The sequence below is a fragment of the Phalaenopsis equestris genome, unplaced genomic scaffold, assembly GCF_001263595.1.
Source record: "Phalaenopsis equestris unplaced genomic scaffold, ASM126359v1 Scaffold000002, whole genome shotgun sequence".
Lineage (NCBI taxonomy): Eukaryota > Viridiplantae > Streptophyta > Magnoliopsida > Asparagales > Orchidaceae > Phalaenopsis > Phalaenopsis equestris.
The window spans coordinates 71,564,993-71,584,291 of NW_018164444.1; the positions used below are offsets into that span (position 1 = coordinate 71,564,993).

The 19,299-nt window shown below is 33.4% G+C and overlaps 1 protein-coding gene across 1 annotated transcript; it reads right to left on the reverse strand.

Annotated features, from left to right (window-relative positions):
• Positions 1-269: 269 nt before the first annotated feature.
• Positions 270-17,919, reverse strand: LOC110039509 (EH domain-containing protein 1-like). The gene is made up of 16 exons (XM_020744599.1): positions 17,618-17,919; positions 17,430-17,509; positions 16,107-16,175; positions 15,946-16,003; positions 15,784-15,836; positions 15,665-15,707; positions 15,522-15,583; positions 13,181-13,294; positions 12,895-12,997; positions 12,752-12,801; positions 2,622-2,750; positions 2,295-2,546; positions 2,075-2,154; positions 1,107-1,233; positions 882-1,025; positions 270-776 (listed from the first exon to the last, which is right to left on the reverse strand). Exons 1-16 carry the CDS (start codon positions 17,700-17,702, stop codon positions 591-593), a joined length of 1,635 nt encoding a protein of 544 aa, XP_020600258.1. The 5' UTR covers positions 17,703-17,919; the 3' UTR covers positions 270-590.
• Positions 17,920-19,299: the final 1,380 nt, after the last annotated feature.

Here is a 19,299-nt window from a genome sequence, read left to right on the forward strand (position 1 = left end):
AAACATCAAATATTCATGGTAACTCGGCAGTTAGTTTGTACAAAATGTAATAACAAAATGTAAGTTACACGAATATCTTAGAAACTTACTTGGAAGCTGGACAACGAAGCATCCCCTACTCGCAACGACTTTTGCATTACATAAAATTTGTTGCTGTTTCCAGGGCTATTAAAACAAATGGAACTTACGGTCAGCCAAGTTCATATTAAAAGGTTTTTGGTCGGTCAACACTAGTTAACTAACAAATTTTTAAGTTCAATCTTAAGAACAAAATAATACTTTTGACCTCAGGATCAAAAAGCGAACTTCCGGACCCATGATTCACTTGATCAAAAAACATAACCTATAGTACATACTTTTAAGACTTATTCAGCTCTCCAAATAACTCTTAACAATTTTTAAGACAGCTACAAAAAATGTTGAAGTAATACCAACAATATTGGACATATATAACAGCCCTCCCCCTTCACAGTCCCATTGCTACCCTTCTACCAAAAAATGCCAAAAACAAATACAGAGGTGGCCAAAATTAGACAGGCCACATAGAAGAGAACAGAATACAGGCATGTCAGATCAAAGTTGCATACAGATTACTCATATGGGTTTCTGAAATTCTTCAGAAGTTCTGGGATGTCATATCCTAGCATATCATCGACAGCTTGAATCATCTTAGACTTTAGCCTTTCAAACTTGTCGATGTTATAGCCACCGAGCATCCCCCTGTAATGCTCGACACTTGGGAAATCTCCTGCCGGAAGATGGTGCTCCCTTTGAACCTGCAACGACAAGAACTAAGATCCTGAGAATTTGCCAATAGGGATAAGACACTAGGGAAAAATTAGCTGTTAAAAACAATGCATTGGAGCTCTTAAAAACAATACCTTCATGAACTCATCCTCCAGGTTGTCACAAAGTCTTTGTTGAGTTTTAGCCTTGCCCATCATTGAAGGCATCTCCTTTTTGAGGTGGCTGATTATGTAAGCATGAATCTTTGCTGCCCTTGCACGCTTTACAAATTCATTGATCTGAAGAGGAAGTTATAAAATTGAAATAGGGTTCGAAGGAGATGTAAGTGCAAGGATAAGAGAAGAGCGTAGCCGAAATACCTTGCGGTCACAAGCTTTCTTGGGAACATCTTTTAAATCAGAAAGAAGATCATCCTGTTCTCTTTCAAAGAGGTCTTTCCCAATTGGACCAACAGCTGCTTCATTCACTGGTTTATCATTGAATGACCTGAAAAAGTTCATTGATAAGGATTTTGAAGTTAATTATGCTTCAATAGAGTATCTTGGTTTATATATATATATATATAAATTTTTGGAAAAATATATACTAATCACATAAATTAAATAAATATGAAATAAATAAATAAAAGTTCTAATATTATAAAGGATGAAAAAAATTTAAGAATGAAAAAATATAAATGATTATCATATTATTCATAAATCAAGATAAAAGACAAAAAAAAGGTAAAAAAAACTATGAGAAATATTAACTAATACAATAAAAAAAACAAGTAATCAAATTTAACGAATACATAAAAATATGATCATCAATAATTTATTAGAATATTACATATTAAAAATAAACATAAGTTATTTGATACAATAAAAATCATCAAAATCTAATATTTTATTATACATTTTGTTACTATTTATAAATTAAATAATTTTTTTTACACGTGCCTGAAAATTTGTTTAATTTTTTACATGTAGGCATGTATGGCACATGTTGAACAAGTGTCGTGCGCATTTTTGTGACTGACTTGTGTCGGTTAAAGCAATCCACAGAGCACTTGATGATTAAGCTATCATTTATAATCATTGAAATTGGGATTAGTCCTGTCAACGCGCCATTTAAAAGCATAAATGGTTTAAACTATCTATATAGCATCAAAATGTCAAGATGATTAAGCATCACAAATTTTATTATCTGAATCCTGAGGTTTTGAAAGCAACTGATTTTCAGAATTATGAAAAAAGACACTTGAGTGCTCATTTCGGTAAGAGCTAACATCATTTATCATCATAAATGCAATCGGACAATACACTAAATGAAAATAGTCTATGCATACCCTATATAAACACGCATAACTTCAGGTGTATTCAAGACTTTACCAAGTGACCACATTAATGCTCCGTAAACTCTCATAAGCTGCAGGGAGGAACAAAAATAACTGTTTGAGCGAAAAAAGAAATGCAGATAAATAAAGAAAAAAGAAAATTGATGGCAAAACAAGCATGACAGCTTATTTGATGTATGCTTCAAAAGATACAATAGGGGAAAAAAAAAACCTGTTGGGTGTCAATTTGATCTGCCTTGTTAAGTACAACACGTATTTTATCATCATGGCCACGTAAAGAACTTATAACACGCTTGAACTCGTCACTAATATCAAGTTTGTGAGGATCAAACAGAAGAAGAATAAGATCACATTTTGCTGCAAACCAAGAGGTAACACCTGTGAAATCATAGCTTCGTTGGGTACGCTGTTTCTCTCCAGAAAGAACACCAGGAGTATCCACAAAGGTGATTTGCTCTAGGAGCTTAAACAGTTATGAAAACCATGATAAGTAAATATAACACTGGTTAAAATTATTTGAAATAAAGCAAAACCTTACAGGATGTGGCATTTGTGAGCACTGAAATTTTGATAAAAATGCAGTTCCATATGTTGTGAGACCACTGAAAGGCATGTCTGCTTGAACAGCTATAGTATTTCCAGGAATACTTCTCTCATCAGGCCCAGCCTAAACAACAAAGAGAATTTGAAGATGGAGATAAATCTGCTAGAGTAGGAAATATGAAAGATTCCCTAATGCATTATAATGCAAATAAATGAGTGAAAAAAGTTGAATCTATAAAGGTGGACAAATATATTACTAAAAGTTGAAACTATTAAATCTGAACAATTAAATCTGCCCAACATCTTTCACGCCAACATATATATCAAGAACAAAAATTTGAATACAAACATTGACCAAATATCAAACAAAATTTTCATTACGCCTTTCCAACTTAATTTGATTCAACAACCTTTTTTTTGAAAATAATGTAATGAAATTGTTAATTATTTACATATTGCTATTTTTTTAGATATTATATGTGAGCATAGATAATAACTTTATTCTTTAGAAAATTGACAACTTAAAACAAATCAATATTGTGTTTACATAATGAAAATCCGATAAGAACGAGTATGGCTTTTAGGTCTCCACCCTCTAAGTAGAAGCAAATACCATGCCATCCTTTAAAAAATTAGTTCGGCAATTTTTTAAACTTGTCATAGGCACCAATTGATGTTAGAAAGGCAAAATATTTTTGTTATAATGATTAATAAAATGAAAATTTATACTTATATTTAAATTTTTGAACCTTTTTTTTTCGAGTTTTTGTAGGCATTTTGCATGCACGTGCTTAAAAAGTTATCTCCTCATGAGTATTTATAAGTGATTTTTTTTTGTTAGTCCGTGTTGGTCATTGACTTCATCCTTGGTTCCTCTATTTTGGAAGCTTATCCTACTACTGTAGGAAAGGTTTCTAATTTTTGTGGCCAAACGGATTTTTTATTTGGTATCCTAAACTTCTTGCCAATATATAACTCTAATGTTAAATTTTTTATTGGAGTTGAAAATAGGTAGGGGGAGGAAAATTTACTTAATTTTTATTATTGACATGTAGGGTACATATATATATATAAAGAAACCAATCTCTCTTAATTTACAAACACCAAATATATCTAAGTCTAAATTAGGAAAGGAAATAATTTTGAAATACAAAAAAGAAACATAAAATAGAAAGGGAATAAAACTAAGAAAGGTGTTTCCAAAAATAACCCCAATCAAATCTTTCCAACATTTCGTGAAGGTGTTTTAGACATTGTATTTAATTTTGATTTAACATAATTAACTATTAAATTAATTATTTTCACCATTATATATATATATATATACCTTTTTTTGACCTCAATTGATCATTTGCTAATCTCGACCTTCGTATTATCGATCTCAAGCTCATGTTGAATTTGCATTTCGCATTTGTGTTGGGACCTCAACAATATAGGTGTTTATCTAAAATATTGTAAGTGATCAATAAGCATCAATGTGGTCCGCTTTATAAAAGAACATCATTTGATTAACTTCAACAATAGTCGAAACTATTTCGACTCAATCTGCATGTCATCATGTGCATTGTTCATTGCCTTTGTCACTTTGAACTTCTCTAGATAATTTTGACTTCTAGATGCGTCATTGAAGTTTATTCTATGAACAGACACCATTGCGAATGAATTTGACCTCAATTAGCACTCTTGAATCTACTTTACATAGCGTCCTGTTTGAATTTTTTCTTCAACATCATTCTTTGTTGTGTCAAATTATGGAGCTTATATTCATGTCAACAAATACCCCCTAACAAATATGGTGTGCGTCTAAAGTGGAACATTTTTGTTGTGGATTGTGTTTGTTGTAAATTGATCGACCTTGTGGATCTCTAAACAATTATTTAAATGTCAGACAAAGTGTTTTGCCTTATAGATCTCTGATAGCACTAACAAATGTTGATACAAATAATGAATTTGAACTTCAATATGTAAGCTTGAATCGTTTTAATTTGATCTCTAGTTCATATCTCATCTTGACGCTGAAGAATTAATCAAAGTTTGATGCTTGCCTTTAATAGAGGAATCCATCCCTTAAGATTGTTATGTAAAGTAATAAATCTAAAGCTTGTATATTAGAAAGCTTGATATTATGTAATTTAATTAAAGGAGCTCTGATTACAGGATCTTTTCTACATCAGGGATATTCCTAATTTATAGAGATGAGATTGTATATAAATACGTAACATATGTTTTCAATTGAGAAATAAGAGAAATAATTTATTCCATTTACGTCGTATCAAAGCCACACACAAACCATTGCCCCAAGTTGAGCTTTGTTCTCCGCACGCGAATGCGACCTTAACTATGTCAGTCATCATTCTGTGTCACGGTTTAGTCTGTCTTTGTCTGCTTCAACCACTTCGTCTGTCATCCGGCTCTGTCTATATCGTTCGGTTTCGTCTACATCTTGCGGCTTCGTCTGCACTATTCGAAACTTCCTCATCCTACAACGTGATTAAGGCATCGCTCAAAGGTTCGTTTGCTTTTTCTTCATCTTGTCTTCGACAATCGATGAATTATTCGTCGAGTCATTTGTCTCCTACAACACGATACTGCTCATATTTGGAGTTCGCCTCGACCTCCAGCTCGTCCGTACTAGTGCATTGAGGAGGCCATCATTGGTAATAACCATGGCTATTTAAAAAAAAAACATGCGATAGGTTTGGTTTCGACAATGGCTAATATTACAAATGAAAAATTAAATAACATCAATTATTTTCACTGATATAAAACTATGAGACTCTACTTGAGAAGTAATCCCAAGAGAGTCACCTCATTGATAATCCTTCTACTGAGATTGGTCTGAATTATTTTGAGTTGATAAACCCTGATGCCCAGTTTTGATATAAATACTGAACTCTATCTAACATAATTATATGGTCATATTACTCATTATAATTGTGTTAAAGATGTTATGGAGGACTTGGCATTTGTGTTTTTTTGAGAGAGAAAATATTATCAAATCTTTGATGTATGCAAATAGTTTTATCAACTGAACAACAGGATCAATCACTTCACACCTATAACATGCACTTTAAACGTGTTTATGAAAAATTTTGATATACTACTGCCCTTCAATACTGATGTTCGAATTCAACAAGCTCAAAGAGAAGAAATGACTATTATGAGTTTTCTAGTTGGGCTCAACTCTTAGTATAAAGGTATCAAATCAAAGATCCTATTTAACCTTAAGAGTTATTTTTCAGAGGAAAGCCTATACTAGAGTGTGGTGTAATATTTTGAGTTCCCAAACTTCATCCGTACAACAACCTAGTATTCTTGCTAGCTGGAAAAATACAGACATCAGTAAACCTCAGTCTGAGGGCAATTATGGAAGTAGAATTGAATTTTAAAAATCAACGCTCAAAGGGTAGATTGCTACTACTGTCATGAACCTAGTCAAACGAATAGAACATATCAGAAATTGATTAAAAAGAAACAGGAGGGTTCTACATTACAGTCAGCTCACATGATCACTATTAAAGAGGCCTCTCAAAATCACTATCTCGATTTCTACAAATGAATATGCTAAATTGATCTAATTTCAAGAAGTATATAAGGAAACTCCCACTATTACTGCCCTTACTGAGTCAGGTAACAATGATACTTATCATCTTTCCTCTCTATATAATGAATCATTGATTTTGTTGCTACAGATCACATAATAGGAAATCCAAAACCCTTTTCCACCTTTCATAAATATCTTTTTTCGTCATCATTGCAGATGGATCTACCTCTAATTGGTTATGGTACGATTAATGTTACACCTACATTACATTTAACGTATGCCCTTAGTTTAAGTCAATTCTATTGTCATCTTGTCTCTGTTAGTAAAATTACACGTGCTTTTAATTATCGTATCTTACTCTTCATTGACTAGTCTCTTTCAGGATTGTATGACGAAAAAAATTATTCATAAAGGATGAAAACCAAGAGGGCTATCCATTTTAAATAATGAATTATCCCGACCTATAGCCTCTTCCAGCACCTTATCTCCATTGGAGACCATTGCTGATTAGGGTATCCATTACTATCAATGCTAAAAAAAGTTATACCCTTAATTTCAGTAAGTATCATCTTTAGATTGTAAGTCATGCAATTTTGTTAAACACTATTATTTGTCTTTTGTTCCCAGATTTAATAATGTGTTAGTCATGATTTTGAGTTGTTTAATTCTGACGTATGGAGACCTTATTCTATTTTATCAAATGTATTTTGATATTTTATCACTTTTACGAATAATTTTTCTTATATAAGTTGGTTTTACTTTATGAAATCTCGTATCGAATTACTGTCACATTTTCAATCTTTTTAGACTGAAATTAAAACTCAATTCAATGTTTCTGTTAAAATTATGAGAAATGACAATGACAAAGAATACTTCTCTACACCTTCTCATATATACATGACACAAAGGTAGATGTTTCACCGGTCATTTTGAGTCGATACTTCATCCCAAATGGAGTAGATGGATGGAAAAATAGAAATTTTCTTGACATAGTAAGAGCTTTTTATTTCGAATTAATGTACCCAAACAGTTTTGAGTTGTTGCAGTTTCTACTACATAATTTTTAATCAATCGGATACCTTCTACTATTTTACAAAACCAAATACTCTATCGAGTTTTATTTTCAAACAACTCTCTTTTCCATTAAACCATGTATATTTGGGTGTATTTATTTTGTTCGCGATACTCATCCACAGCCTTTTAAATTGCACTCTAAGTCATTAAAGCATGTCTTTCTATGATACACTCATTTGTAAAAGGGGTATTGATGTTTTTCCCCTCTTAAATAAGTACATGGCCTCTGCTAAATAATATTTTATGAACAAACCTCATTCTTCAGTGAATTATTATTGCCTAAATTCTCACAAAATTGTAATGAGATGTTAATATATCACATCATCAGTTTAACTCCACTTTTACCACTAGCGCCGTAGCCTAAGCCACCTACAACTAATGTTTACTCAAGAAGACCTCGTCCTCCTAATCCTAGTTTGGCACAAGTATCATCTTAAGTAGATCGTCCTCCTAGTGACCTTCATTTTCATATTTCTCTTCGAAGAGGTAAGCATCAATGCGCCTAGCCCATTTCCTCGTGTGTTAAATGTAACAAATTATCTTCTACTTACTCTTTTATTGCTTCTCTTGACTCTGTTTAGATCCTGAAATTAGTTCAACAAGCTCTATCCCATTATTGGCGGCAAACAACGATGCTTGATGAAATGAATGTCTAAACTGAAAATGAAACTTGGGAACTAGTTGAATTATCTTCTAGCAAGAAGGTTGTTGGATGTAAATGAGTCTTTGCAGCCGTAGCTCGGTTGGTTGCTAAGGGCAATGCTTAAATTTACGGGATTGACTACTTGGACACGTTCTCTCCGATAGCAAAGTCGACTTTAGTTCGACTATTTTTGTCCTGAGCCATAATGAATAATTGGTATTGCACCAACTTGATGTGAAAAATGTCTTTCTACATGTTTATCTATTGGAAGAAGTTTACATGAAGCAACCTCTTGGGTTTGTTGCTCATGGAGAATCTAGAAAAGTATTTCTTTAGAAGTTATTATATGGATTGAAGCCGAGCCCCAGAACATGATTTGGAAAATTCAGCAAAACAATAGAAGAGTTTAGGATGAAAAAAAAGTCAAATTAATCACCATATATTCTATAAGCAATCTCTATCAGGATCAATCTATTAGTGGTATATGTTGATGACATTTTGATTACTATAAACAGTATGCAGAGAATCTTATTAGTGAAATCATTTGTCTGAAATCAGTTCAACACTAAAGATTTGGGTACCTTGAAATATTTTTTGAGGGGTTATCAAGGAGCAAGAAGGGTATCTTTCTATCTCAAAGGAAGTATATTTTTTATTTCTTAGAAAAAATAGAAAATTAGGAGTCAAATCATGCAATACATCAATGCTTTCTAGTCGACAACTCACCAAGGATGAAGTCTTTTAATGATCCTGAAGTCAGTGAGAAAATTAAACAACCTCATAGTGACTCGCCCTGAAATTACTTATTTAGTTAGCACTATAAGTCAGTTCATGCCTTCCCTACAGTTCATTCTTGTTTAGCTTCAGAACAGATACTATGTTACCTCAAAGAAACTACTAGACAAAGAATTCTATATTGGAACCACAAGCAAAGAAATAATAATTATTTCTCTGATGCAAGTTAGGTGAGTTCTAAGATTGATCAAAGATCCATTATTAAATATTGTGCTTTTGTTGGTGGCAATTCGATCTCATTAAATAGTAAGGAACAGAATGTGGTGACACGATCCAGTGCAAAAATCTGAGTATTAGCAATAGAAAAAGGTTCGAATGAATTGATGTGATCTCTCAATTCTTGACCGAAAAATATTTTAAAATAGAGTTCCAGCAAAGGTTCCAGCAAATTTGTGGTGTGATAACTTGGTTGCAATTCAAATTGCCTCAAACCTTTTCTTCCATGAATGAGCCAAGCACAATGAGAAAGACTGTCATTTTGTTCCTGAAAATATTCAACAAAGTTTGATTCCTACAGCTCATATAAAGACTGAATAACTAGAAGACATCTTCACAAAGGCCCTTAAAAGGTCACTTATATTTGTAACAAGTTGGGCATGATAAATACCTAGTCCAACTTGAGGGGGAGTTTTATAGAAAATATATATCTAAAGCTTGTATATAAGGAAGCTTAGGTAATCTAATTAAAGAAAATCTAATTACAGGATCTTTTCTATATTAGAGATATTGTATATATGTAACATATGTTTTTAATTGAGAAATAAGAGAGAGTACAATCAATACTTTCCATTACAAGGACAAATTTGGTTTTTACCACAATCGATACTTCTTGATCCAATTTACATGATGTCAAGTTTGATTTTTTCTCTGACATCATGCTTGGTTGTGTCAAATCGTGGGGCTTATAAAGTAAACGCCTAGGATAGCTAGAACACAATATTCCCTTAATTATTTGCATTTCCAACAGAAAAATAAACGACTTGAGCATAAATCCAATTCACTTTTATAAATTCTAATTGTTTCAAAAAAGCAATATGGAAGAAAAAGTTTATACTCATTTGCAAATAAAAATTCATTAAAAAAGCTGACAATAACGTCACGACTTGTGTATCTTAAAGCCTATTAAATTAAATCTGCATGCAGGAGGCCCCAATTAAATCCATTGTGCAAACTTGAAGCGGTTAAAAGAAATTAAGGTAGAAACTAAACTTGCTCATGGGCTTGGTTATGACAAATTCGATAAAACCAAGAATAAAAAGCGTAAAGATTTAAAAAGAAAAAAGCAACGTAGAGCCCAGGAGAATTTCAAACAAATGTGCATGCCACTAATCTGAACCTTTAAATCTACTGGGAAATTTCCATTACAAGTTAAGAATAAATGATTGTAAAGCTGAGAAGTTATCATCTAGAACGACATATGGAAATCAACAAAAAAGCCAAATAGTAAAAAAATATTAAAAAGCATATCAATGCATTATCTGATCTTCTAGATTACAACGCTTGAATGTTAAGTAGCACAAATAATACAAAGTTCCACAGGTTTTGAACATAATTAAAAATCCTCCAATCGGTTAAAAAGCTTAAAAAAAAACAATTTCTTTCTTCACACTAAAAAATACATTTATATGGTTATCTTGATTGTGTTTGTATACCCTTAAGATGACATGTCAAGAAGTCAGGTTGCTTTGCCAAGATGTCCCATACTAATTATCAAGTACAAGCTATTGAGTAGATATTGTTGAGTATGAGTTATCAAAGTTGAAAAGTGAGAGCTACCGAACACCAGAGTTGACGTATGAGCTGTCAAGTATATTTGTTGTGTACCAACTGCTAACACAAACGGCTACTTAACACAACCCAACGCTCAAGACCCAATCACTCCTATGAATAGTAACCTGGAGAGAGCTAAAAAGGGTAAGTTTCTATTTCCCTGGAGCATCTCTTTTCTAGATTTCCTCTAGCTTAATTTTTTTGACCCTTCATTATTAGGTTATATTCTTTAACTCTGAGATATTTGGAAAATTTTACTTCCACTGTTTTCAATTCTTTTCAGCCTCTCCTTCCCTCTCTGCTAGTTCTCTCTGCTAGTAAGATTCATGCATAATCAACATATAAATCATGATTCAACATCCTAAAATGAGTAGAGAATGTGAAAAAATGCCTTGAATTTGAATTTAAGTGTGATCTTCAAAGAGAAAATAGAGATCTAACCCGAGTAAATCTTATCATGTTAAAAGAGGAGCAAATCAAATGGCCTATCTCACACTAACATTCGTAGGAATAGAAAGTAAGAACCTATCTAAACCACTTTTCTTTTTATTTAATTAACTCTATGTAACCAAATTATTATATAAACTCATTTGTACATATATATAATAAGTAATGGGGCAAGACTTGCCCTATAAAATGAGCTTGACAATAATACTCATAAAGCTCGGCCCTCATAGGCAAGTTTTATAAGAGTAAAAGAAAAATCATTTAACATTTAGACCCTAATCATCGTGCTAGTCGAATTCTACGAACAACTTCGATAAGTTAACCTGCGAAATAAAGATCATGAGATCTCGCCCAAAATAAAGTTGAAAATTACAACTATTCCATATAGAAAAGCTACAGCCTCCGAGCAAAAGATAGTTCGAACTTAATGAGAACATTTGAATTCATTTATAAATGAGTAATATTACAAGAAAATAGTCAACTAGTCGTACAAAGAGGACGAAACTTCTTATAGAAAAATTAAGTTCAGTAAGAAAAATTCAAGGAAGCACACTATAAGGCAAATTCACCAGTAGGTCAACCAAATAATCCACCATGTGAAATCTCGATATAAGTTTGAGCTGATAAGTTGTAAGACTACTCCCCCAATGCGAGCTAAAAAAATCAGAACCAAACTATTAAGTGAAGCTCAATCAACACTTAGCAAAAGCCACCTCCCATGTTTTACTCAAAGAAAATGAAATAATTAACAATTGCACCATCTTCAAAAAAAAAATATCACAGAAATAACTTGTCATGAAATAATTCCTCCATGAAAGCACAACATCATGGCGGCTATATACAACAGAACACCCTTTTTGATGTAGGGATATATTGTCAATAAAACTTTCTCTAACTACTCTTGTCCAGACCATCCACATAGTTAGGCCGATGTCAAAGTTTTGAACTTGTCTTATAAAAACAAGATGGGTAGAACCCTTACTACTAAGCAATGAATAATTTTTTTTTATCATTCTATTATTTTTCACCAGTTGTCTTCCAAGATATAGGAGAATCAAAACAAAACTAAATGTGTACCTTAAGGCGACCTACCGAGTTACACTGTCGAGCTGTTGAGTTGCCTTGTCGAGCTGTCAAGTTCAAATTATTGAGTACCAATTGTCAAGTACTAGCTGTCAAATACGAATTGTCTAGTACGAGTAGAAGATTATGAGATATTGAGTATGAGTTGATGAGTACGAGTTGGTGAGTACAGGCTGTCAATTACATTTGTCCTGTACCAACTACTAACACAAACAACTACTTGCCATAAACAACCCTCGAGACCCTAGACACGCTTATAAATACAAAATCTTGAGAAGAACTAATAAAAGGGGTAGGTTTCTATCCGATAACTCTCTTTTTTGGGCCCATAAGAGCTTCCTCGGGGAAGTCTCTTTTTCCTTTAAGAACCTCATTTTCATCTCTCTTTTTGCTTCTCTTACTTATGTTTTTTTTTACCCTTTTTCATTCTTTGGAGAGCCAACTTTATGTTAAATTTTCTAGCTCGGAGATACTTGGTGGATTTTACTTCCTCTGTCTTCGATTCTTTTCACGTCTCCCATTTTCTCTATGTTAGTAAGATCCGACAAAATACACGGACAAATTAGAATTCAATAGTAATATACTAGACCATTTTGCAAGGTTGCCAAAAGACAATCAAGTGTTCATAAAACCCATTTACCAGCAGGCTGTAAAGCTTTTATATTTTTTAAACCGGCTGCACTAATATTGATTATCATGCAGGTCTTGTCCTAGGGAGTGAATTACACAATATGAAATGCTATTTAACTTTAAGAACTTTTGATATTACCATAACGACAACAAATCTATCAGTTGTAGGCTCAGGTCCAATGTGAGCACCTGCACACAAGGAGAGATATGAAGTTGGAAAATCGAAGGCAAGGAAAAAACAAAAAATCAAGCTAGGAACTGTTATTTTGCATTTGAACAAACCTGGATAAGTAGTTCCCAGTAGATGCTTAATAAATGTGGTTTTCCCAGTTGAATATTGACCCAAGAGCATAACCATGGGCTTGGCATCAAAGTCGCTGTTTGTCTACAGATTAACAGTAAGGAGCCAGAAAGCACTATATTAATGTTGCATAAGCACAAAACATGAACAAGACAAGAGTTGATAAAAATGTCATTTCAACGTCAGTTTAATTTAGCAATAAGCTGGCACTGACTAAAGTTGGCATGTTCTTTGCTAAGGAATTAAGATAGAACAACCACAACATACCAGCGAAGGAGAAACAAATTCATTGAAGTGATAGGTAACTTCCAGTGGCTTTAATTTTTCAATATACAATCTCTTCAAACCATCAATAATGGAAGTGACAGAGCTTAACGGAATCTGCAAATCATAGCCAAAAAATGATCTCAAAAGAAATGAACAGCCAAAACCAACCATAAATAACAGAAAGCCTACATACAGTCAACAGAATGCTCACACACTTCAAGTTATGAAGCAAACTCAGAAGTAAAAGTATGCAGGTATTACTAGAAATTTAGAGAAAATTGCATTTTAGTTTGATCTTGATCAATAATGAATTTAGTTCAGTACTTCTTAAAACCCTCAAAGATGATTCTTATTTTTTTCAAATCAAACTAAATAATTGAAATCAATTACACACCATTCTACAAACTACCAAATTTCCCAAATAATATCCCATCACCTCTTTCAAAAGTGTAATCAGCCAGCAATCCACGTGTAATGGCTATGAAACTCTTTCCACAACTGACCTTATGAGAGAAAGCGAACACTTAAACTATTATGGCTCAGACAGTAGTGAGTTGATAATAGTAGAACCAAAGTGCTGTCAGGTAAGATCAGAAGAGGAGAAGGAAAAGAAAGAAAGTTTTACCTGGCCTATGAGATTTGGAGACTACAACACTAGGGTAAATGGCAAGGATATTAACAACTCTGATGCTATCTCAAAAACAATCTGCAAACAAACGCAACCAAGTAATAATGAAGTTCTAGGAACTATTTGAGTTCTTTCACACTAAAATCCTAGTGGATGCTATTTAAGCTCTTTTATATTGATCCTCCCTAAACATGATTCTTTTCATGCATTAATAGAGGCAAGCAGAATAGGAATACTAGCCATCACGAAGGCAGTGACTGATAAACAATGTGCCAGAAGGGTGGCAAAACTTAGCGGATGAGACTGCCAGAAGGAATCAGCAAGGATAACATAAATAATGTGCTATTTGTAATAGAGGCTATATAAGGGTACCACTTTAGTCCTTATCTTTGTACAAGAAATTTTGGCTAAACATAAGAGTTAACGCCACTTACAAAGGTCACCAAAAAATATTTAAATAAATAAAAGAGTGTAAACCCCAAATGTAATGCACAATAGGAATGCATGAAAAAGGATAAAAGTCATTAAATTAACCTCAAATACCTAAATAGGGCTATAATGAATGCATGTAAATGGTTTGGATGTTGGTTTATGTGCATATAAGCTATACACTACAAACTAGTATGCATCAGGGCATAAATAAATTTTGTAGGAGTTTATAGCATGTTCCACAGCATAAAAAAAATGGCATCCCAGTTCTTTATTTTGGCAAAAACCCCCACATCACATGGTCACATTATAAGCCCTAAGAGAACCTTAAGAGAAAAAAAAAAGTTGATTTGAATTGATAGTTTGATTCTAAAAAAAGACTTCCTTGGATCAAAATCATGGACTGAAATGTAATATTGGCCCAAAAAAAAAAAAGAGCAAAACTGCAATTTAACCATAAATTTAAACTACAAAAATATGTACCAGTGATGATCAGAGATCTGCTGAAATTAAGTGATACAGAGAATAGATATGCAAAGAATAATTGAAAATTACACTGAGCATTATTTTAAATTGATACAATGAATCCAAAAAATAAAAAAACAAGCACTTTAAAATCAGTAGTACATTCCAAAATTGAATAGCATCATTGCCATTAGTAGAAATTCCTCCAAGTTCAAATACACATCTCTAATCAAGTATATCATTAGTTGGCAATTATCATTAAAAACTTTGAAACATCCATATATAATAGAACATCGTGATTAGATGCCATTTTCCCTTGTAAATGAGAAAGAGAACTCCTACCAACAACATAGTCTGAGCCAAACTCCATCTAAATCCTAGCTCACTAAATCAAAGCCTGGCAGTTAAAATGTCACCTACTTCTGCTAATACCATAATGATTTCTTGTGACAAATATCTACTTTAAGATGTTTTGGAAGCCATTCAGGTGGAATATTATTCTCTACAGGTTTTTGATTGCATGAAGAACCAAGTTTTAACCTATATCTATAGCAATGCACCAAAAACTATTTAATAAATAAATAAATCATTAATCAAACAACTACTGCTTCCCAACGAATGTGCATGCAAGAAAAACCAAGCAAAAAATTCATCACATATTCTTGGATTAAAAAATCTAGAATCTCCTGACAAACCCAATTGAAAAGTGAAAATTTAAGCATAAATAGCATAACTTCATACAATAATAAAAGAAATAAAATAGACGGGGGCATAATAGTCAATCATATGAATCAAAGAGACGATGGTTGCATGGAATACCTTCTTCGTTGATTTTGAGTTGAACCATTGAGTTGATGATGATACTTGGGTAGCAGGTGCAACTGCATCACTCAGAGATAAATGTAAAGAAAATCAAGTTCCCTTAATGATAACTTTGCAGCTATGGATTCTCGGTTACATACCATCTAAATCCGGACTGCTTTTCTTAGGTGATGGCCTGTTTTTCTAGAAACAAGCAATTCAACATTAGTATCAAAACCCTATAAAAGAAATATACATAAAAGCTGTATTCCAAACTTACAGCAATTAATACGTCCAAACCATCCATATCTGGAGGTTTTAAGCTTCGCAAATCTATCATAACAAGCATATAATGAGAAAATTTGATGCAGCACAATTGTCATGCATAGGAATACGAGCACTGATTTGTTTAATATGAATAAAGAAGAACTTCATAGTTCACCTGTGTTGTTAAGCATATCAGGTGTAATCTCATTTCCAGCCTGTGCCAATGAAATAAGCTGAAAAGATGAAAATAAGAATATGAATAATGAGAAATATGGAATAATAACTGGACAAAACAAAACAAAATTGCATGGTTCCAAAACAAGTGCAAGTAAGGACCTGCATTGCAGTAATAAACTCACTGAAACCAAGAAAGCCCTGCCGCTTAGAATCAGCTATCGCCCAAACCTTTTGAAAGTTGCATTAGTAAAAGCACATAAAAAAGATGGAAGACAAACGAATTTGCAAAAAAATTAAAGGTTATTCATTAAAATGAAGGACAATAGAATCTTTGAACTCTCGAACCATCATCTCACACACTTGGTTTATGGTACTGATTATACCTTTCTAACAACATTTTATCCAAATTGCCCTAAAGAAAACAAAAATAGATATTCAAAGCGTTCAATTATGATTTATATAGGTCGATTTCCGTATTTCTGTTCATTTCCATTGTTTTCTGTCTTTCATATCGTTTTCTGTCTTTCACTTTACCCATTATTCAATGGCAACGTCTATTGCCCTACTAGAAAAGCCCAGAAGGAGAAAATTAAGTAAAACAGGATGTACTTCCATCAGTGATTCAGGAAAACCCAATGAGGTAAAAAATCAAGTCTGAGGTAAAGAACTACTAGTTATGGATGCTCTTATTGGACATTTACAGGAGGATGTGCCTTAGTGTATGCTTTTCATAGATGATATCCTTCTTGTGAGTAAAATTAGAGAAAGAGTTAAATTAGAGAAATAGTTCAGAAAAAACTTTAATTATGGAGGTCTACATTGGAATCTAAAGGCCTTAGTTTGAGTAGAACTAAAACTGAATACATGGAATGTAATTTTAGTAGCAGAAGCTCTATTGGCAGAGTTGTAACTATGGGTGATCAAATCATTAAAAGGTGTGAACATTTTAGAAATTTTGGGTCTATTGTTCAAAGTGATGGCAATATAGATGGGGATGTTATTAGTAGAATTCGTGTTGGTTGGTTAAAGTGGAGGAATGCATCAGATCTATTGTGTGATAGAAAAGTACCGCTTAGACTGAAAGGAAAATTTTATAAGATGGTGGTGAGACCTACAATGCTCTATGGCGCATAATCTTCGCCTTCAAAAGTGAAGCATAAAAAAAAATTAAGTATTGTTGAGATGTGAATGCTTAGGTGGATGAGTAGCTTGACACAAAGAGACAAAATATGAAATGAATACATCCGTGATAGGGTTGGTGTAGCTGCAGTGGCGGACAACCTCACGGAGAGTTGTTTTAAACTGTTTGGTCACATTAAATGTCAATCATCAACCCCAGTTAGTGGGATAAAGACTTGTTATCGTTGTTGTTATTATTGCTGTCATTGTTGTAGAGGTGAAGAACTACGCCAGGCAAAGGCAAAACATAGGGAAAAAAAAAACCAAACACATCAAAACATACGGAATGGAGAGAAGCAAAACCTGTTTGAGCTCCGCGCGCGAAAGCTTGGACATTCCAAATAACCTGATGGCATCATTCCCCGTGATGCGTCCGTCTCCGTCTAATTGCCGACATAACCGGGGAAATCAAAGCATATAGCATCATCATTTTCAATAGAAAAAAAAAATCTGAGCAAAAGGATCTATATAGTGAACAAGAAGCGACAGACCTGAATCCGCAAAAGTGAACCATTCCTGGTAAATCTTCTGGTGCTCTCGCGAGCAGGAGCTGATCACGGGCGCAAGAATATCCATTGTGGATGCACGGGCGATGGATTCGAAGATTAAGAACAGAACCAGAACCAGTTAATGCAAGAGAGAGAGGGAGGGAGAGAGGAGCACTGCTTGCTGTCGAAAACCTAATTTGGAGGAGGGAAGAAGAGGAACGATGGTCTCTAGCTGTTTTTGACTGGCCCTCAATTCAAAAAAAGGAATAAGATGAGAGCGATCGGGTTCAATTCTTCCAGCCGTAAAATGCATCTCTTGCGAGCGGCTTACGAAACGTTTTTATGCGTTTAGAGCGCCCATGTGTCCGTACGACTGTTATTTTTAAGTTATTATAATGTTATTTTTCTTATGTCATGTTAAAATTTTGTGTTAAGTGCCAAAGAAAAATTATTACTGCATGTAGAGCTGCTTGCGGTGCAGAGTCTCGAGTTGACACGTGGAAAGTTGTGGTCCACCTGCATAAAAAATGAAAATAAGACTGATAAAGCGCGACCTGTCCCGATCGAATATTCTCTCGTGTTATTCGTGTGTTATTGGTGTGTTATTGAGGTGTTATTCATGTCGGAGAATATTTTTTGCGTTTTTAATGTGTTAGTAGTGTGTTATTCATAAATAACACCTAAATAACACACCAATAATACATGAATAGCACAAAAAATATTCAAAATAACACGAAAAGAATATTCTTATAACACGGTCGAGTCGGGTCGCGCGTTTTAATGTGGTATTAGTGCGTTATTCATGTGTTATTGTTGTGTATTGAAGTAATATTTTCCACGTTATTCATATGTTATTGGTGTTATTGTTTAAAGAACAATAATATCTCAAAATTAACTCAATAACACATCAATAACGCAGAAAATATTCAGAATAACGCGAAGTGAATATTCCTGTAACACGGTCGGGACGGGTCACAGGTTTTCATTCTCTTTTTTATTTTATATGGAGGTGGGCCCAGGCTTTCCCCGTGTCAACTCCAGATTGGACTCCGCAAGCAGCTCTGCATGCAAAGTCCTGATATAATAATTTTTCCAAAATATGAAGGTTTAAATGCGAGAAATGTACAATCCACCTCAAAATTCAGATTTTCATTTACATGAAATGAAATGTTGGTAATTTGATCTTTTATCTCTCATGAAATATCAATCTAACTTTTCGTTGCACCAACTCATCCCATATTGGGTCTACGAGTCAGTTTGTCCCCCTAAAAAGAAGACTCGTTTCACTCCTGAAAATATAAATACAAAAAAATTATGTGTTATGCATGTAAATGCCTTTAAAATTTAATATAATTTTTAAATTACAATTTATGGGAAGATTTTTTTTTTTTTGTTAAAAATACAATAAAATCTGACATTTATGAGTGCGACATGAATAGAATGAAAGAAGAATAAATATTTTCTTTAGAGCTAATAAAGAGAGAATTATATATATATATATATTCGAAGAGGTATTGATGATATAATATGATAGGTGGTGCTTGAAAAATAACATGGAGAATAAGCTGGTTTATCATAATAAAAGTAGGTACACGATTTATTTGCATATGTCATGGTCATCCATATAATCCTTTCCATAAGCAGTTACATGCATCAAGTGCAAGGCTGTATGTTTAGCTCAAAGA